The sequence below is a fragment of the Drosophila persimilis genome, unplaced genomic scaffold (assembly GCF_003286085.1).
Source record: "Drosophila persimilis strain 14011-0111.01,24,50 unplaced genomic scaffold, DperRS2 tig00000191-arrow-pilon, whole genome shotgun sequence".
Classification (NCBI taxonomy): domain Eukaryota; kingdom Metazoa; phylum Arthropoda; class Insecta; order Diptera; family Drosophilidae; genus Drosophila; species Drosophila persimilis.
Genome location: NW_020825298.1, coordinates 9,486,935 through 9,508,267, shown reverse-complemented (window position 1 = coordinate 9,508,267; position 21,333 = coordinate 9,486,935). Strand labels below are relative to the sequence as shown.

At 42.5% G+C, this 21,333-nt stretch overlaps 2 protein-coding genes across 6 annotated transcripts; both read right to left on the bottom strand.

Moving 5' to 3' along the window:
• Nucleotides 1–556: 556 nt before the first annotated feature.
• LOC6588846 (leucine-rich repeat and calponin homology domain-containing protein 1) lies at nucleotides 557–20,518 on the bottom strand. Of its 3 annotated transcripts, XM_002014758.2 has the most exons (8): nucleotides 19,922–20,517; nucleotides 8,982–9,499; nucleotides 8,338–8,912; nucleotides 7,059–7,704; nucleotides 6,864–7,001; nucleotides 6,713–6,790; nucleotides 3,824–4,918; nucleotides 557–1,032 (listed from the first exon to the last, which is right to left on the bottom strand). In XM_002014758.2, the coding sequence occupies exons 1-8, from the start codon at nucleotides 20,181–20,183 to the stop codon at nucleotides 820–822; spliced, it is 3,525 nt and encodes a 1,174-aa protein (XP_002014794.1). In that variant the 5' UTR covers nucleotides 20,184–20,517; the 3' UTR covers nucleotides 557–819. The 3 variants fall into 3 exon arrangements, with proteins under 3 accessions (XP_002014794.1, XP_026844359.1, XP_026844358.1); XM_026988558.1 differs by lacking the exon at nucleotides 3,824–4,918 and having other exon boundaries at nucleotides 19,922–20,514; XM_026988557.1 differs by lacking the exon at nucleotides 557–1,032 and having other exon boundaries at nucleotides 3,261–4,918; nucleotides 19,922–20,518.
• On the bottom strand, nucleotides 5,143–6,366 carry LOC113565700. 3 transcript variants are annotated; one of them, XM_026988559.1, is made up of 3 exons: nucleotides 6,150–6,366; nucleotides 5,519–6,090; nucleotides 5,143–5,479 (listed from the first exon to the last, which is right to left on the bottom strand). In XM_026988559.1, the coding sequence occupies exons 2-3, from the start codon at nucleotides 5,802–5,804 to the stop codon at nucleotides 5,235–5,237; spliced, it is 531 nt and encodes a 176-aa protein (XP_026844360.1). In that variant the 5' UTR covers nucleotides 5,805–6,090; nucleotides 6,150–6,366; the 3' UTR covers nucleotides 5,143–5,234. The 3 variants fall into 3 exon arrangements, with proteins under 3 accessions (XP_026844360.1, XP_026844361.1, XP_026844362.1); XM_026988560.1 differs by having other exon boundaries at nucleotides 5,534–6,090; XM_026988561.1 differs by having other exon boundaries at nucleotides 5,143–5,465; nucleotides 6,150–6,361.
• Nucleotides 20,519–21,333: the final 815 nt, after the last annotated feature.

Here is a 21,333-nt window from a genome sequence, read left to right as displayed (position 1 = left end):
CATAAAAATGGTACCCATAGAGAAACAACCTATGGAACGACAGCATTTACGTATGACAATTTCTCAGTTTTTATTTGATATATAATGGATGTGTACTCGTTTAATCGAAGACTTATGTGTCTAATACAATTCGATTCGTATAAATGATGCGGAGCTGGTAGAAAAGATGTACCACAGTTAATCGTAGGTCTACAGCTAAGCTACATAATAAATATGCTATATGATTAGTCACAATATATGTATGTATGCATATATATACCCGATGCATATACCTTTATATTTGGATGTTTTTGTATTTGGGATATACTTAAAACAGTATTCAGTATGCTATTCAATCGCTAGTCGAAATTTTGGCCAAAAAATTCGTATATGTATGTATGTGGTATGACAAAGAAAGTATAACAGATTAGAACACATTTTCAGTGCTTGCTAGACCCTAGCTATGGCTCTCAAACAACAAAACGAAACTCGAATAAATAACTTGTGACTTCTACAATTTCAAATACTGAAATTCATTTAAAATTTGTTTGTGTTGAGTGTTTTTTTGGTTTTTTCCTTTTGTTTTTGTTTTGAGTGAGTGTTTTCTTGTTGTGTATGTACATAAATAAACTACAAACCTAGAAAAATACATAAGTGAGGGAGAAATATCAACAAATCATCACACATTTGGGTTTCAAATAATGTATGTATGAATTAAGTGTGTGTGTATCTATAACTATGTGTATGGCGGCCATCAGGAAACCCTTTTCTTCAGCTATCCATAAGTAGATGATCGGAAATACTTCATCCTTTCAGTGAGCAGGACCTCCTCCTCACCGTCTAGGCCATCGGCGTTGGCGACATGGTGGCCCGTGTCATCCTAGTTGGGGATTTGGTTGGTGTGGCTGCTCCGCTGCTGTTGCCACTGCCACCGCCACCACTAGCACCACAAACGGCACCAGAGCCATGCAGCCGAAAGAGTTCGCCGACCGTGATGGCCACCTGGACAGCACCTTTCCCCTCCAACACATCGGCAGCGCAGCAAATGAGATTCTACAAAAAATAATTCACAAATAAAAGTTAATTTTTATGAAAATATCTTAATAATTAAAGCATTTTTGGTTTTTTGCCAAAAGAAATCCACAGTTGTTCAACCACTAGAGGAGAAGCGTGTCTTGGCTAAGGGAAATTCCCTTTCATTTGGTTGGTGTCTTAGCTTACCGACAATTTCCCTCACAACAGTGGCTGTAAAACTGCTGAAGAGCGTTTGAAAAGTTTTGGTACATAATTTGTTCGTATATATTTTGCTTTTTGATTTGACGATTTTATATAGCGCTTAGTTCTGACAGTTTTGTGCTTAATAATAAATGCAACAGTTTTCATTCGCTCGCATTATCTTCATTTCCTTGTTTTTTTTTTGGTTTGGAAGTAAGACAAAAATGTTTGGCTACAATTTTTCGTTTTGGAGTTTTTTGCAAAAAAAAAACCTTGGCAATACCATAACCCTACAATCAGGTTGTATGTATATATGTTTGTTTTTGTATATATAAATGTATATCTGTGTATTTGTGTGTTAAATATTGGTTTATAAAAATTAATGACTGATTATGGTTTGCATTTCTTATAGCTGCCTCAATGCTGGTTCTACATATATCCTTTAATAATTTTGTTAGACAAAATATATAAATCTGGATTTAGTATATATATATTATATGTTTTTTCTGAGAGTTAGAGATTGTGCTTCTTGTAGAAATTTGATTAGCTTTCAATTTACTTCTTCATCGAGATTTTTTCCTCAAGTTTAATTTAAATAAATAATTGTTAATGTTAATTTACAATGTTAGGAATGTAATTAGCACAAATTGAAGATTATTTTAGTTTGTCCTTTAACATAGTTATAGTAAATCATATTTGATGAAGAAAAGCGTTCAGTTCTTTGAAGTTTTTCATTTGAATTATTGCTTTTGAGAAGGAAAAAGACTGCCATAGATCCAGGTGGATACGATATAGCTATAGTTATGATAGTTACAGACAGAACAGACTAGACTGTCGTCGATCTCCAGTCAAAGGCACTATTTTCTGATTCTTCTTCTGTTTTAAGTGTTATTCTATATGTGAGGGTTTTCTTTTTATAGATTTGATTTCATTTCAAAATGAGAGGCAACCAGCTTGAATGATTTCTCTTTTCTCTTGTGCGCCTTTGAAAAACTTCTATAGAACTTCTATATATCGTATCTGATTTGGTAAACTTTCTGTTATTTCTAAGATGGTTCTTGGACCATTCAGGGTTTGAAATTGGTACATTGGTTGGTTATTGATTAATCGCTTCATTCTATAACTATTTCACGCTTTTCTACAACTATTTTGTGTGTCCCTGCTTCAAGTAAAACCGTACAACTTCCAACTCCAGCCAGTAGCTCAGTACTGGCAGGGCTACTAGAGCCCTCGTCGCTCTCCAAACTGTAACAATACCCGTTCTTTACCATCCAACCGTTTCTTTGCGTCTACAACTATGGATAACTCTTATTTATGGTATAACCTAACTATAGCTATGCACAATTTTCGATTTTCTTAGGGGTTTTTCATTTGTCTTTAGCCAAAGTGGAACTTAATCAAGTTTAATTTCGTTGCATGATCTATATATGGTATATGTGGTATGCATATAAGTGTATATCTAATGAAGTGAAGCGTATTTTAAGATTTCAGTTCAGTTCACGCCTCGAACGCGTGTCTAGGCAAATGAAAATGTCGAATGATTGTATAGTTCTTAAATCAATTTAGAGTTCAATGAGTACTAAGACATGAACTAGGAATATGTGGGTTTTTGTTTGTTTGTGGGTATCTATAAAGTTACTGCAAGGGGCATACACAACTTTTCTTCCTGTTAGTTTAAAGTAAGTTAAAGAAAATGTCTTAACTTTGGCTATAGTCAGGTAAAAATAGTACAACCCTAAATATTCTTCTTCTATTCTGCGGAAATACAAACAAAAAGTGGCTAAAGTCAGGTATGATTTGAGTGAGTTGCAGATCTGATACAAGTTCTTATCATTCTATTCACAATATAAACTAGATCTACCATAAAACAATGGAAATGATAGATAGGATAGCATCCGGTATTACCTATTTTGTGTCCTATTTTAATTGTGGGAAATACATTTCAGAACATCTTAATAATCCTATAATTGAATCCATTAATGCTTTCTTATGTATCTTTTACTAACATGGAAACAGAAAAGATTGTTTCAAAGTTTTAAGGAGACATACAACTAAGGAAAATGATAGGATAACTTCAGGTATTATGTATTAAGTAATTCTACATTCTGTTCTTCTAAACGATCCCATAGTGTGGATCTTCTGCTAAAACTAAATAAAATTAAGTACAAAAAAGATTGTTTCAAAGGAACAAAAACTTCATTCAAAGCGTGTTTCACGGAACTTAAGATTTCGGTTATTTTTGTATACTCCATTAGTGAATAGACCTCAACAGATCAAAGTGTCCAGTCGATACCTCAATTGTGTATGCCCCTCACGACTCAAAGAATACAATATCAAAGTCTTTGGGTTGTCTCTCAATTAAATGCCTCAAAAGTTTCCTGTTTTTGGGGGGGGGGTTTTCCTTAAATAGACTTAGTTCTAGTAGAAATACATCATAATGTTGTAAAAGCATCGACTTAAACATACAAAAGCTGTAAGGGTAAACAGAAAGCAGCCTCAGGAACTCACTACCAAGTTGCTAAGCGGCAAAGCGCGCTCTGTCTTAAATCTTAAATCTACGGGCAAAATCAAGGCAAATAAATTAAGCTTTTTAGACGGGTGATTGTTAGCCAGGCAGCGGGAAGAAGACAAGCCAAAGGAAGGTGGCTATGAAGACGCACGACAGGACCACTGTCAGGGTGTGCGAATCGTGCTTGAGCAACGAAGTTCCTGCTTCGTTGTCCTTGGACTTGAGTTTCTTCTGCTGCAGCTGTAGCTGCTCCTGCTGCAGTTTGTCCTCTCCGATGCGATAGATGCTGAAGACCTCCACCTGGGGCTTGCCATTCCTCTGCTGTTCGAAGAACTCTATCCGCCTGCTGATGGCTTCCTTGGCTGCGGCAGCGGAGACTGGAACGGGGACTGCTGCCAGATCCTTGGACTCCTCCGACTTGGACTGCTGCTGCTTCTGCTTCTCGTCGATGAGGTGATAGTGACCAGCCGGTCCAGCGGTGGCCACATCATGTTCGCTCTCCACGATGGTGTGCAATGTGCGATTGTTATTGTTGCTGCTGTTGCTGCTGCTCTGGAAGGTGTGCTGGCCATGGGCACTGAGCAGATTGTGCTTGATCTTCTCGAAGGTCTTCTGTTTGGCCGTGCGCAGCATTTGCCCCACTGCCATCAGATGCTGCTGCTGTTGCTGCTGCCTGGCCACTTGATGGATCCCCACCACATCATCATCAACATCATCATTAGCATTAGCTTCTTTGCCATTGATTATCTCACAATTCTCATATAAAACATGGTCTAGCTGTTGTTGTTGTTGCTGCAACATCTGTTCTTGCTGTTGGCTGCAGGTTGTCTCAGTTAATTGCTCTTGCTCTTGCTCTGGTTGCTGCTGCTGCTGTTGCTCTTGCTGTTGCACAACAACAACCGACTGATGCTTCAACTGTTGCAGTCTCTGGTGCAGCTCTTGCTGTATGTGCTGCTGATGATGTGGATTCGCATCCAAGGCAATCAGAGCGGACACTGTGTGCAGTAGGGCCAATGCGTTTGGCACTCGGCCAGCGCCAGCATCATCATTATCATCATTATTATGATTGTTGTTATAGCTGTTGTTGTGGTTGTTGCTGCTGCCGTTGATGCCATCATCATTATTGACATATACATCAGCATCATAGTCATCGTCAGCGCGTGGCAATTGTTGTTCAATTTGTGGCACAACATCTTCGCAGGAGCAAATCAACTCCTGCAACCAACACCAATAACAGAGTTTTATGCATCAGTTTTTTGTTTTTTGTTTTTTCAATGTGTGGGTGTGTGTGTGTGTAGAGTGTACTTGTGTGTGTGTGTGTGGGGGGGTGGGGTAGGAAAGGTTTTCCTTAAAAACTAAACTACATTCATTTCATTCATTGGAAAGCCACCTCTAGCCTTGATTCTACAGTTACAACTCTACAATTCATATACACAGGATAGGAAATAAATATACATATAATAGGACTAGTAGTACAGAGCGTTTCGAAGCTTCAAGACAGTTGTACAAAACAGTTTGAACAAGATGAGAGTCAGTTGGCGCGGCTACACAAAATATACATTTGAATGAGGAATCGATTCGTCTTTGGCAAAGGACTGCGCTCAGTTTTAGTCTCATCAGAGCCACCACATATTGTTAAAATTGGAGTCCTTATCAGTTCGGAAGATTTCTTTGACAGACCCGGACTCGGACTGGCTTCTGGAGTCTTTTTCGGTGATCGTTTCTTATTAGAGCTGCCACATCTTTTTAAAATCGTCCTTAGCTGTGGACCGACATCTGGATTATCGTTTAGTGGTGAAGAATTATTCAACCTACTCAGAACAGACGAACCATTCCCATCGAAGTCTTCACATCTTTTCAAAACTGGTATATTGGCATCTGGATTCGATTGCAGTGGCACAGAACTCTGTGAGTCAGTTGGACCGGCATTTAAAATCTTCAGTGGATATGGGTTCTGGTTGCCACTCCTAACGAGGATACCCTTCAATGGAGCCGTAGTTTTAGGCATCATTGTGTGTTGCTGCTGTGCTGTGGCACCCTGGGAACCCTGACTATCGCCTCCGGACCTCATCGTGGATACTGTCCTACTGCTTACTGTCATTTTTGTCCAAATTTATAGTATTCTTTTTCATGTGTACATTTTCGGATCCTTGTGCGAAATTCTCGTGGGTAGAGGCCACATCCGATGATTGGATGGCGGCAGCTGCCTCATTCTGGTGCCCTTGCTCCACTACGGTTGTTTCTGTTTCTGTTATTGTTGATCGCTTCAGTATAGTTATACGTCGATCGAGTTGCATATCGGGTCCGTTTGAATACATTGCGCACGGAGTGGCGCGGCGAGTGCTCTTTAGTGAATAGCACTACTCAAATGACTGAATAGAATGAATCTAAATATGGTATGTAATCGTATAGTTTGTATAATACTAATAATAATCGTCTTACAAACTTCAAATATTAGGATTTCATCAGATCTCCATCTCTTCGCGACAGGAGGGTTAAGATTCGTATATCAGACAACTTGTTTATCTTTGGAGGAACCAAGGAGGAACCAAGTCTAACGATATAAAATCCAGCTACAATGTTTTGTCTTTGGACCACGTATTGGTTGGCAAACACAATTTTTTCCGATTGAATGTACACATTATACAAATATTCAAAAATAAATCACAATAAATAAATACAACCGATTGATCAGTTATTTGTGTATAATGTATGTGTAGTATTCTTTCAACTAAAATAATCCCTTATGACATCAATTGACTGACATCCCAATTTTGTATCCCATTGACAAGTTTCGCATGGATAATGTTCTATTCGGATTGCATTTGGTGAATATTTCCATCATTTAAATGATTTTTCTGAGTTTGAGTAATTCTCTCTTATAATGTCTTTTGTTTCCTAAGGTTTATTCCCTATCATTAGGTGATCTCATAGCTTGGAAACGCACTGTACTACGAAAGAACACAGGGAACTTGTCTTATGGCGGGGTCATGGGTCTCATCTACGCACCTCATCTACGCCAATGCGACGGCAGGCCTCCAAGAAGTTGTCCACATTCCGGCGACATCTAGCCATGGTCAGCTTATTCTGCAAGGAAGTACAGACAATTAGCTAACTGATTAAGGGATACGAGTCCTCCTCATCCTTTATTATCACTCACCACACCAGGCGACGGCACATGGATGCTGGCCACTGAACGGGGACGCACATAGTTGGCCAAATGGCATAGAATAACGCCGTCGGTCAAGGCCGAGGCTATATCCACGGGCAGCGTCATCTTTAGCCGTGTTTCAATGATCTGTAGGAAGGTTTTGTTTATTGAATATCGTTTAAGGGTCGATTCCCCAATACGTACACTCCTTAACTGCGACATCAATTCGGTTTCCTCACGCTGGCGATCAAACTCCCGACGCATCGTAAAGCTCAGCTTCTCGGCGGGTATGTCATGGTTCCATGTAACCGAGCGATGGGTCTTCACCGTGCCCAGCTTGGTGACGGTGCTCACTGGGGATTTGATGGTGACACTCGTGGTGCTGGCGGATCCCGATGTAGATGTGGCTCCTCCCCCACCATTGGACGTATTGAATTTGTTTGTGCCATTCTTCATGGGACTCTGGGGCTTCACGTAGCCCAGACAATCAGCGGAGGCGGCGGCATTGGAGTTTCCCGATGGCGATGCAGACTTTATCTCCGTATTCCGCGAGGGTATCACCTTCTGTATGGGTTTCTTTGGTATAATAACGTCATCGACTCCATTCCCATTCCCGTTTCCATTCCCGTTGTGACCATTTTGGTTGCTATTCAGACTCGATTGTTTCATTATGGACTTTGGCAGTGTGCTGGAGCCGCCGTTGGTCAGGCCAGCTGTTGGATGTGGATTGAGCGCTGGTGGCGATTGATCCTCATCGTCATCATTGGGACTGTGATTGGCATTCGGATGCTTCTGCTTGTAGACACTGATCTCCTGGTTGCGCTGCTGTTTCAGCGCCTCTTTATATTCCCTGTGTGAAAGATTCGGACTCAATTTAGTTGAAAATTTACCAGCAAAACCAAATATTAAGAAAAAAGTAGTAATGTAGATCCATCGGATTGGAAAAATTGTACAACTCGAGACGGACCGAGAAGTGCAAAAGGGCATGACCGGTGCCGCAGCTGGTGTTCGCTTTCGAACCGAGTATGCAATAACAAAATACACAATCTATCAGTGAATTATGGCACATTATTTTACAGGATGATCCAATAATGTTCCCTGGTTTTAGAGCTCTCTCTTTGTAGATGAGTATATCTCTTCTGCTATCTGGCTATCAGTCTCTTCGCCCTCTAGACAAAGTCTGAATGAAGAACCAGGCCCATAGGCTACTAGGTAGGTCCCTGACAGACTATCCTATACGAATATCTTCCTCTGCCTAGTCTGCTGCTTCCATCTCAAGACTCCTCCTAGCACAAATTTGGATTAAGGGTGAATTTAAAAAAGATTTCAAAAGACTTAAAGACTATGTTTCTAGCAGCTATATACCGAACGGAGCTCTGTAGGTAATCTCTATGGACTTTAAAGTCAAGACAGAAGAGGGTTTTATTACTCCACTTCATGGGGGTAATGCTAAATCAATCCGAATTGCTGCCTGCACACTCACTTGTAGGTCTGAATGTTGTTGAGGCTCTTGCTGGACTTGCCATTGCTGGCATGGAGTGACCGCTCCTGGGGGTCCTGGTCCATCATGAGGTCCTCGTCCTGGTCCGGCGTCGAGCCATTGCTGGAGCTGTTCGAGTGCGCGTAGCTGAGCTTGCAGGGCGAGTTCGTGGGACTGAGGGTGAGGCTCTCATCGACAATGGTGCTGGTGCTGGACGTGAGCGAGGCGTCCATCAGATCGGCATGCATGTGAATGGCGCTGGGTGCCACGGCCCGCGGCAGGGTGGCGGCCATCGAGCAGTGCAGGGGGGAGTCTGTCTTGGACTTGGGCGGATTGTCGTGCGACCAGCGCTTGTCCAGGCCATCGCTGGTGCTGTACCCGGAGTCAATCTGATGCCGCCGCTGATTGCTGCTGCTGTTGGTGCTGGCCTCCAGGACATTGCCGCTCGAATTGTGGCGCGGGGCACGGCGCAGCGTGGTGTAGCCATCGTAATTCCCACCCGATCGGGAGCCCTTCTCGTCTTTGGTGGCCTGCGTCTCCAGAAACTTGAACACATGCACCAGGCCCCTCATGCAGAGCTATAAACGGATGAATTTGGCTTTGGATTAAACGCACTCCTGGAAGGATATATCCCATGTTCTACTCACACTGGCTGGGGGCGAGGTCAGGGGATTGTTCTCCAGCTGCAGCTCCACCAGAGTGCTCATGTGGCGTATCTCCAGCGGCAGGCTGGCGATCCGATTGTTGCTCACATCCAGCGACACCAGGCTGAGGCACGTCAGCTCTCGGGGCAGATACATCAGCTGGTTGCTCCTCAGCGACAGCGAGCGCAGTGTTCGCAGTTCCCCCAGACGGGCCGGCAGGGCCGACAGCTGATTGTAGGAGGCATCCAGGTCGGTGAGGGTCTGATCCAGGCGTCCCAGTTCGTCGGGCAGCGAGACCAAGCGATTGTTGGACACGAGCAGCACTTGCAGCGGCAGGAAGCAGATCTCGCGTGGCAGCGACGACAGCTGATTGCTGCGCAGATCCAGATAGGTCAGCGAGGATAGCTGCTTCACCGACTCCGGTATGCTGCGGATCGTGTTGTGGTAGAGCAGCAGCGTCTCCAGAAAAGCGAACGTTGTCACCTCTTCCGGCAGTTCACAAAATCTATTTCGGGATAGATCTGAAAGGGGGAACAGAAGTACAGAATTAATCAGAGATCCCACACAGAGAGAAGGAGTGGAACCCGAACCCTTGCTCCATTTGCCATGCCCTCCCCACGGTCGGTGCGGCACGCCACAGTGGAGCGCATGACCTCAATCTGCCGGCAATTTAACTTGTCCCTTTCCCATTCCAATTCCCATTCCGAGCCGAAAAGCAAACGGATACAAATGAGACGTCCACAAGGAGTGCATGAACTGACGGATACCCCTCTATCTTCCATCTCAGATATCGCCGTCTATCCATGCCTATGTCTATTCGCTTGTGGGAAATTTGTGCAGTGAATACGTGTGTGCCCTAGTGGAAGCAATATACCCCTCAAGAGTCTAGAGAGTATTCCAAAAACTGGGCAAGTGCGTGGTGCGTGTGGAGTGAGCAATTAATTTACTAAATGAATTTGCATGCGAAATGAGCGCAAACAACTGGGGAGAGACTGGGGAGTGTGGGGTCTCACAGCGGGGCATAAACAGTCCGACGAAACAAAGCAGCATAGAGGAAAGAAGAGGTGGAAAGAGAGACAGCAGAGACATAGAGGAAAGAAGAGGTGGCCAAAGAGACCTGGGGACAGAGGCAGCGTGTAATCAACATGAAATTGTGCGTAAAGTTTTGAGGAAAACGCGAGGGAAATATTTTTTGCGAATTGTAGAGATTGAGTGGAGATAATGCACGTCGTAGGAGGGAATCACAGCAATGGGGGGGGGGAGAGGGCAGAACAGATTAAGATTCTGTTCTGTGTGGGTTGTTGGGGATTGTCCGTTGTGCATATAGAGCGGTGCTCTGCTCGAGAGAGGTGCGTGTGGGAGTGTAGTAAATAATGAAACAGAATGAGTAAGATTTTAGTTTTAAATTAATCGAAAAGTAAGAAAAGCTTCTATGGAAACTATTGTATTAGAACAAAGGAATTAGTCGCAACAAAGGTCTGTTTAATATTTCAAATATTTCCAGTAATTGTTGTCTTATGTGCTTCTTTTGTTTATTCAAAAGGAATTACATTTCTTTTGTATTATTGAGCCCTTAACGGAAGCTTGTTTTATTGTTGTAAAGTCATGTGATCGGCGGAATACTCCAGAATAAACAACTTTTTCCAGGAGTCCAATCAGCCTTAGCTTCCAGGAATTACGGCTTCCAGAACCCAGGAATTACGGCTTCCAGAACCAATAAATTATTTCCATCTTTAAACAAATACGAGTATTTGGTTCTAAATTGACTACGAGATTTTTCTCAGTGAAAGCTACCAGAAGATCAGAGCTGTATATCTTTTCGTGTTTCTGGCTATTTTTTTTGTAATTTTTCTGGCCGTTATTCTTGTTGTTTGGCTATTCCATTGCGCTACTACATATTTATTAATATTATATCATTTAATATGACTAAAAACAAGCCTTTCATATGACTATATGGCGCTAAACCGATAATGAGAGCTAAAAAAAACCCGTCCTGCCTTTGGGAGTCGCTGCACAAGTGGCGCGACAACATGCTACCCGTTACTCAGTTTCTATATATATAAACTTATGATCTTTCCACCTTATGACAAATATTCTAGCTGTGTCCATTACATCTCACTCCGCTTCTATATCTCAGACAGTACCTACTTATGCTGTTGCAACACATGTGAGTACATAGATCCCCCATAAAAACATGACACATGCCTCTGGCCACTTGCCACACTTTTTATGCCCCTAAAAGAAAGATCTCTTTCTGTTTTAAAGAGGTTTTTGGTGCTCCACTAACAACTTCAAGTTGAAGCTTTAAAAAGTGTGTGGCGTTAAGGTTAAGCAGAGTTTTGACCACTTTAGACCATACTGTCTGTTGGGCAACAGTGCGTATGCAATTTTTGGTGGAATCTTAATAGCCATAAAAGTAAGCTTTACGATCGGCGGACGAGTTTATTTCTTCTTTTTTTTTGCCAAGTAAAAAACGAGAAATGAGCAATCGTGGGGCTGGAAAAACTGGCTAGACCGAGGCAGAGAGTGACAGAAGACAGACGTCGGGCAGGGAGTGGGGACTGGGGACTGGGAACTGGCGACAGCTGCGTTTCTGATTTACGCACTGAGTGGCTGCTCCCACCCCCCCAACCGCCGCGACTCCAACGCCAAACTCCAGGAGCTAAGCAGGCCAGGAGACTTATGGCTGATGGCTCATGGCTCATGGCTGGAGGGGGCCCCTGAACAAAGGCGATGAATGGATGGTAGCTTTTAGACATTAACCTGCCACATGGAGAGGCTCTCCGGCTGCATACCGAATGAGCACACAATGATGCAACACAACACAACACAGCACATCGCATCACACAATGATGCAACAGCAGCAGGGGCAGCAGAATGGGAGGCCTCCTTCCAGAAGGCTAAGACCCAGGAAGCAGGTTGAATAAACCTTTCCCAGGCCAATGACGCCCAGAGGATGTGGCTGGGGATGCGGAAATTGGATTTCCCTTCGAGGGCGCAGGCCATCGATGTGGGACAGGCTGCTACTGACTTTGCACTTTGAACCTGCCCCATCACACACGACACATGCCTCTGCCACACCTGATGCTAAATGAATCCACTCCTCTGCTGACTGGCATCCATCCAAGTGCTGTATCTGCATCTGTGTCTGTATCTGGCCCAGGGCCAACTCTAACGCATTGCGACAAAAGCGAATTTCATTTGTACGCCTCGCAAAAACATACATAAATCATATGTTTTCATTTTTTTCTATTTTGCAAAAACACAAAAGTGGATCGGTGTTTATTTTTGGGTACAACTTTTGCCCACCTGAGGCCTGGCCCCCCCAATAAAAACTCATAAATATTGCAGAAAATATCCCCAGACTGGGGGGGGGGGGGGACAATTATACAAAAAACCGCCAGAGCCAGGAAGGGTGCAGCCTGGGATTTGGGTAACGCCCAAAGCGGAGAAAAAAAAACAACAGGGAAATGAGAAAAACACCGTGGATGAGAAGGGGACTACAAGAGAGACGGATATGGCATCTATGGGAAGTATATTAGTGCACAATCCAAAGGGATAATATTCTGTAAATCCTTATCTCCGATTGCAGATTTTTTTATAGATAATAGAGCAATCGAATGGATAGATCAGCCAAAGTTTGTTTACCATTTTGAGTGTTTATAGATAGACTATCTCTCGGTTTTTTCTTTGTTTGTTTTGGTTTTTGCAACTTTTCCAATCGATTGTGAGGCCTCTTTCAGTAAACAGCTGACAGGGTTGCCAGCCCCATGTATTTTATTTGTATTGACAACTCACAGAAATGAAAGTTTTATGACTACACGTTTTCACTTTAATTTACATACGATTTTCTTCAATTATCTAGCTCAATTAATTGTATTATTTAATTAATTTATAATAAGCAATAATTAGCTTAATCAGTGTTTTATTTTATTCCACATTTTCCCCCTTAAAACCAGTCAACCCATGCCAGCTTAATGATTTTTAATCTGTATCGATTTGCCTTAAACACTCTTCACATATCCTGTAGGCCAACCTGCAGGATTTGACTGCAAAAAAGAAACCATGTGGCGGCAGAAATGGACTGGAAATTTGACTTTGAAGGGCGGGTGCCGCAAGCCACGAAAAGTCTGGGGTCTGGCCGGCCCGGAAGCAGCAAAACATTCAATTGATGGCGCCCCAAACGATATTGGCAAATGGAGCTCTTAGCTCTCTCTCTCTCTACCTCTCTCTCTCTCTGCTCTCCGTGGACATGTGGGCGAGCACGTGGCCAGAGAGACAGCGACCCAACCCGTCCATACTTTATATGGCGGCATATCAAGTCTTTAGATAGTTTGTTTTTTTTTTTGGACTGTCGATGTCGATGGCACTCCATCTCCATGTCCGTTTAATTTTTACGAGTTTGTTTGGCTCTGCCGCTCGATGTCCACGGCTACGTATAGAGGGGTACTCGTCTATTGATGGATTTATTGAAATTAATTCGTTTCAGTTTTATTACTGAATTGTCAGTGGCAAAGTGGGGCGAAGAAATTATGAATCATTATGTACTTCCATATGGAGGAGGAAATGCTTTTGGGGTTGGGCAAAAAAAGGGGGCAAATAAAAGAGGGGAAGGAGGGGATTGGAACTGGAAGGGAAGGAAATGTACGAAAAATAAATGAATATACTAGAACGAGTGAGTGATTAAGAGGGAATGGATGGCCAGAAAAATAAAGAGAATGAATGGAAAAGGAAAGAAATTGAGTAATCGTGAACTAAAGGGCAAACGAATTAAGAATGAAACTGAAATGGAAATGGCTAGAAACTCAATAAATCGAATGCTAAGTGAATGAACAAATTGGGACTGAAAGCTTCACTGCCAAGAATAACTATTTCTGTGTTGAAATATGCGTAGTTGTCACATCTGACATCTGGACAATCAGTAAACAATCAGAAGAGTCCGCCCGGGGACCCATTTACCATTTACCAATTAAATAATATTTATTTATATTCCGAAGCACTCACCCCACACAATGTGCGTATTCGTTATATGTGGAGCGAGCAAGCAGTGAAGCAATCAAAATAAATAATATGAGAAAAGGCATTTGTTGGCTCGTCTGTCCATCGATTGATTACGTTTTCATATTGAGAGCGGGAAGCACTTCAACACTATCTGCCCCTTAACACTGCACAGAGACTGCTTCATTTGGTATACCCTAGTGGAGGGATAGAACACTTTCATGTAAAAGATACACATCTCATCCAAGACCAATCGAACCTGGAACCCATCTGCAAGGAAGGGTATCAAATGATTCGACTCCCGAGGGCATGTAGATTTCTCTGTTGTTTGCTTTCGACGCTGCAATTCCGCGTACTTTCTGCTGATTCGTCATCCTCTGTTCTGCCGGGATTGTTCTTCATTTAATCACAAGGCAAACAAGAGCACTTTCTGTTGGCCGAGTGTAAACAGCATCGAAGAAAACAAATATTTGAAAACATTTGGAAGCAAGGAGGGAATGCGTTTGATTGCCTTTCCGCTCAAAAATCAAAGTATAGCAGCTGTGTGCAGACCAAGAGTCTGCTCTTTACACTATTTAGTTATCGATCGGCTTCTGCCGACAAAAGGATACCTCAGGGTACAAGAAAATATTTGTAAATCTTGTAGTTGGAAGAATGAAAGCCCTTCTCTCAGACGGAACAGATAAATGGCAACACTTTCTGGGATAGGCTAAAATTGTTGTTTCTAGGAGTCTAGTTCCTAAGTTTGTGGATATGCCTATACTTTTCCAGTTTATTGGAATGTGAGGTAGATATAATATGTGTTTATCGGATCGTAAAGTAATTCTCAGAGTGTTCTTTCAGAGATTAAGAATTCTTCTGCACTTCTGCCTACTTTGCTGGCCGTTACTCTTGTCATTTGCCTATTCTATTGCTGTTCTCATGCCGAGGGAGATAGACTCGCTCAGAGAGGATCATAAGAGAGATGTCTGGCCACTAATTGCGTTGCAGTCTTTCCAAGGCACCAAGCACCCAGGAACTTCTTATTTTCACAGCTCTTTGTAAAGTTAAATGGACTGTGAATAAAAGTGGATACCCTGACAAATATTAACCCAACCCCGACATAGGTCTGGTTTAATATTCTCCTAGATTTGTCCATTAAATACCCTTAGCCTTACGAGTATATACCCTTGAGCTCCACGCGAACCGGGTAATACGATGAAGAACAGAAGTCAAGCCCGAGTTCTTCTATGCTTTGTTCTCCCATCTCCCATCCCCCACTGAGACTGTCGACTCAATTGCTTTGACTTTATTTGCAGCTGTTTGTAATCTGATCTATGCATTTCCCCCCTTTCCCTCTCCTCTCTGAGGGGCGCGTGCTGTCTGGTCTGTGCAGCAATTAAGCAAAAACAAAAACAATAAGAATGCCCCTCAACTATTAAATAATGCTAACACTTATAAATTAACGAAATGACTCAATGAATAATGATGTGGTGTGTGTGTGTGTGTGTGTCGACACTATCTGTGTCAAGTTTGCAGTGCCCCCAATCATGCCACATTTATAACTGTAGATATGATTACATATATGTATGTACATATGTATGTACATATTTATAGGAAAAAGTCGTTCAACTGCAGATAAGCCTCGTGAGACTGCAAACAAATTGCAATTTATCGCATGAAAGCATATTTTATATTTAGCCCCGTGATGAGGGCACAATGAAGGTTCATTTAGAATATTATAAATGGCATATGTGGAGACCTTTGAGCAATTTTAGCATAAAGAAATACCTAATAGATTGCCTTTTGTATTCGTATTTCATATATGGTATATTTATTGCAGTCAGAAAATACCAGAAAGGTTACAAAATTATGTGCAAGCAGTGCATTCTTTGGGTCGGGTATTATTCTTGGAAATTTGAAATTACATACATTTTTTCCTCCCTACATTTTATTCTCTTTCCCATTTTTATGACTTCACTTTCATTCTGTATTTCACCTTTGGTTGCGTGCAACTATTCGCAAGACGGTCTTCAATAATGACGACCTTTAATATGTTCCTCAAATACATATACCATGTTCCATTTCCACTGTGCCAATATTTCCCATTTATTCTCTGTACAAATTTCCCATAATTGAGCGGCCAGAGTCGCTTTGACGATCCCATCTCCACCTATGTATGTATATCCCTCACGATGCGCTCTTTCAGTCTCTCTCCCCCTCTTCTCCCCCCAACATATTTCCCATGCAAGCCACGAAGCAACACAGTTTTAGGAGCACAGGAGATAAGCGAGGTGCCCACACGGTGGTCACATTTCCTTTCCTCTTTTGTATGCCGTGCCTGTCGTTCTGTCTTCTGGGCGGCGAGGAGAATAAATAGCAATAAACGTACAACAAAAAGCACAACTCTATCTATCTATCTATGTATCTGTCTGCCGTCTGTCTCCTCTCATATTTACAATACAAACAACAACAGATACACACACACACACGACAAAAGCATTTCCCGCACGCCCCAACCCATGCCAGGGAAATTGTTTTGTTTGGCGAGAAGACTTACCAAAACAGAAAACATTTCTTGTTCCCTCTCTGCAGACAGCTTACACAGGCCCCCACATTTCCCCGTCTGGGGTCTGCGCAGCTGCTTTTGTTGTTAAAGTCGATTCTGTTGGGGAGTGTACTGTATGGTATTTTCTGGAAGTTATGTTGGCAAAGTGGCATCTACGGAAACATAGGGACAAGTAATAGACCTGTCCTGACAAAAATGTCCCATAAACGATATGGTATGGATACATTGGTTTCGAATGACATAAACAAAGACCATTCCTTTTTATTCCCCCGTCTGGCTTTACAGCTGTTTTTACAAAAGAAATCACTGGATATTTCTTCGACTTTCAGACTACACAGCTGTTTTTGCAATGAAACACCCATCAAATGACTAACAGTTTGTGGAGTACCCTTAACGTCGTCCAGGCGGCAACAGCAACAGTTCTGCTTCCGCTGGTTTTTGCATCGAGTTTCTGTAAAGTCGATATCTGCCACTGACTTTTTTTCCATCTTTTTCTCTCCACTTTTGTCCAGTGGCAGCTGCATTTTTTCACCGTTTCTGCTTCGTTTTTATACTTCTACTCTTCCTGCCGTTGCTGTTGCTGCTGCTACTACTGGTGTTGCACGTTGCAATTATTTTAAACAATTTCCTGCCGCATCGTTGTCTTATGTTGATTTTTAAGCTGGTCGATTCTTTTTTCATGGCTTTGTCTAGAATCGGTGTATGGTGTCTCTGTTCTCTGTTTGATTTACGTGACACGCGTGGTAATTGAATGCCAGTGCACCCAATGGAATGCACTCCAAGGACGGGAAGTGTATGCTGCTGACAGGCGCCTCCCAGCCGGTCTGGGCTGGACTCCCTTCTGCCTCTCCATCAATCTTCTTTGCCTTTTGGGGGTTGTAAAAGATGCCAGGGAAATGGGTATTTTATGCTCCTTTCTTTGGCTCGGCTTTCCACTCTCATTGATTTGTTGAGAGACCCTTGCAACGTGGCCCGTGCCGCGCTTGTGGTTGCAGCCATTAGTACAAAGAGATGTTGCCACCTCTTCAACGTACATTTCTTGGGGGGTAGATTTGTCCTGCGCTCGTCTGGGGCTCTTTAGCTGGCAAAAATTTACCAATATTTCACAAATATTTTACCCTGAACGTGACTTTTTCTTACATTTACCCTTAACCCCACTTTACCTTCCATCTTTCTCTCTTCCTGCCATTCCCCAATTCTTTCACACATTTTAATTACTAATTAGTCACGCCTTTCCCCCAAACGCGATGATGATGATGACTCAATTATTCATCGGTATCCAAAACAGCCACAAAACGCATTGAACCACAGCCAGAGAAACTTCATCATAAAAATAAAAATAAAAGCCGGAAGCTCTTTACGCCTCCACAGCCTTATAGAGAAGGGTTTTCGAAAGAACTTGAGGCGGAGGAACGAGTCGATAGCGCGTGACCAAAAGTCACGGACTGGCCTCAGGGTTGTCACCCCACGCAGGCATCATCGCGAATAGAGAGGCACGTCACGTATTCCAGGAGAGCGGCTAGATTGATAAAAAGGAAATTGAAAAACATATAATGTATTACATACATTTACTAATCGCTGGAAACGGAATTTCTAGAATTCAGAGAGAACAGATTGAAAAATACAAAAAAATGTTAATGGATCGGAAAAGAATTTCCCTAGCAATTAAGAAAATATTTTTACGATGGGAAATATTTACGAACAGAAGTAAATTAGAATATTTTCACACAATAGAAAAAGATATTTTTCAAAATATCAGATGGAAAATTATACTACTTTTGGGGTTTTATCTCATCTTGTTGCTTTCGATATAACAAATTGAAGAGAAGATAGAAAATAAAGTTTCAAAATTCCGAAAATCTTTGAATTTTGTGAAAATATGGAAACAGTTAAACATTTTTGTAAATCAAATTGATATATGTGCATATAAAAACTTTTTTACTTTAGGAGATATTTTAATATAATGAAAATAATAATAATAAATGAAATGAAAATAGTTGGTACTCAGTTGAGGCTTCTGAAACAAGGTGTATCTGCAAAACTACAGGTGCTTAAGGCACGACAGGTACAAAAAACTACCCTTATCTCCTGATTCTAAGATACCCTTGGCTTCGTGGGAAAACGTTATTCACACTAAACTCTGCATTTAGTTGCAATATCACTTATAAATGAAGTTGTAGCTATAGAATGGTAGAAATACTAGTTAATAATAATTTTACAAAGAACTCATTAATTTCGAACCAGTTTTTACCGAATTTTTTTATATCTAATTAAAGCACATTTCCCATCGCCACCGGTATTCCATAAATGTCTTTTCAATTTATGACACAATTTATTTTTATCTTTTTGTGGCAATTAATCTTCAATTTCTAAAAATATATCCATTCCCTCGTGCCTAACTTTCATTTCAGATAAATCCACCTCACTTATACACACACACACACGCACAGAGTGGCACACCCTACACACAAACGGTAAAGTAAAAATCGATGAGCGACATGTGCCGTCTGGGTCTGCATGGAAGAACATCTGTTTCGGGGTAGGAACAGATGGGCGGCGGCAGGAGTTGAGGGTGGGCCTTGGGTGTACACATCATAGTTGTTCCTCCTCTGCTGCCGGGTGCATATTTTGGCCCAAACAAAACCGAAAGTTGGTTGAACTTCACCCAAGTACTTTTTCGACCAATTTGCCGGGTGGCGTGCAACAGCAACAACAATAGCCACAGAAACAGCAAAAGCACCCTCCCCTCCCGACCAAGTGCGAATAGTGCAAAGTGCACATGGAAGGAGGAGAAGAAGGAACAGCAGAACAGCGAGACTCACTGTCCTTGGGCGCAAGCGAGATGGCAAGTGAGATGCGTGGCTGCAGTGTACTTCGTTATAAAAAGTCATAAAAATGTGAAAGTACTGGCTAAACGAGGCAGTAGCTGCTGTGCGGCAGTACGTTCGCCGTGAAATCAATAATGCGTGCACAAAAATAGCTGGTTAACCAGACCAAGTCGTTTTTAATGCTTCAAGAAATACAAATAATGTAGTAATGAAACATATTGTTTTGCCTTTTTTGCTGCACTAGCAGAAAAACCACTACTGCAAAGGAGCTGCTTTCTAGTTTAACATTTTCTTAAGGAGCGACAGAGAGAGAGCACGCAAAAGAGAGACTCCAGAGAGTATGAGGGAAATGAGCAGCTGATGGCGGTGGCATGGCAGAATCCCAGGCAGCGACGGCGACTGCGACCGCGGCTGCTGCAGATTATTGATTTTCAAACAACAAAAGGAACATTTTTGAGGCTGCGCTGCCTAAGATAAGGAAACGCAGCAGCGATAGGTGGCAGAGGGAGGCAGGCAGACACACCTTCCCTCTGAGCCGCGCCCAAAAAACAAACCACAACGATACGCACCTGCAATTACCGTATCCGTGAGCGCGTACTTGGTGCCCGTCTTGGGAAAGTCCTTCAGCTTGCGATTGGTGAGGATCAGCTCCCCGCTGAAGTGCGCCTCCTCAAGGATACGCTCCAGGGATCGCGTCAGCTGCGAGTGGCTCAGCAGCGCCGACGATGAGGAGGAAGCGCCGGGCGACGCGGACGAGGAGTAGGAAATGGAGCTGGTGCTGGGGCTGCCGACGGCGACGCTTTGTAGGCGATGGTAGACCGTGGCAGCCATTCTCGAGCGTGTAGGCGTGGTGGCGGCGGCGACGGCGACACACAAAAACACACACTCGCGCAGGCCAGAGAGGGCCCGGGACGCACTATCAAAGACTTTAAAACGATTAAGCAAAAAGCGCGATTAGATCGTAGGCATTTTGCTGATTTTATTTTAAAATTATTCTAGCGGCTAACGCTATGAAATGCTCATTGATAAGATTTCCGGGAATTGGATTTTCCTTTTGAGGCTTCCTTGCTGCGGCTTCTACTTCTTGTTTATTCTCCTCTCTTCTTCCTCACACACACACACGACCTCCGCAGACGAACAGAATCGAAAAACGATGCGAGCGAACCCATACGACGACGAAAACAAAATACAAAACCAGTGTGACCGCGGACAAATTGACAAAAATATACCGTACGAGCCTCGGAAATATACCACAATATACCGTCTCATTTGAAAAGAATACCGTAAATATACTGACGAATTCTAGTTCTGTTCATGTTCTGTTCACATATTCCACGTTTTTGATATTCCATCGAATATTACTAGCTGTGCTACGATCAAAATCCGATCATCCTTGAGATGATTTAAAAAAAAAAAAAAAAGAATAGTACTAATAGATGAAATTGATAAAATATACCATTATGTACCGATACACCGTCGGTTATTTTGACCTTTAAAAAATACCGAAAAGTTTTAAAAATAACGTAAAAGGTCTCTCTACAAACGAATATATAATAAATAAATATATCGATGAATATTTTTTGTTCATGCACAGGACTAGATTGAAAAGAACCGTTACTTTTGTGCGGATAAGCTCTTATTCTACCAGACTTCAGTCCACCTAACTCTAGTCAGCCACGACCCATCTGATAATCGAGCATCATAAGCTTGTACTGCTTAAATTGGAATTTCATGTAGTTGAGCTTAAGCAGACTATACAATACCAAGATGTTGCATGAGCGACCAAAAAGCTGTTCTATGGCGGGTCCTAACATTAGAACCCAAAAGGCACGAGGGAGCGCGCGGGGTTTCAATTCCCTTTTCGCCTGTACTTCGTCTCTACCGCGACCCCGCTGCCCATCGGTTTCGTCTGTTCGGCAATTCTGGACTCTCGAGCCTCAGCACCGTCGAAGCGGTGGTCGCGGAAAATTCGATTGGAAAA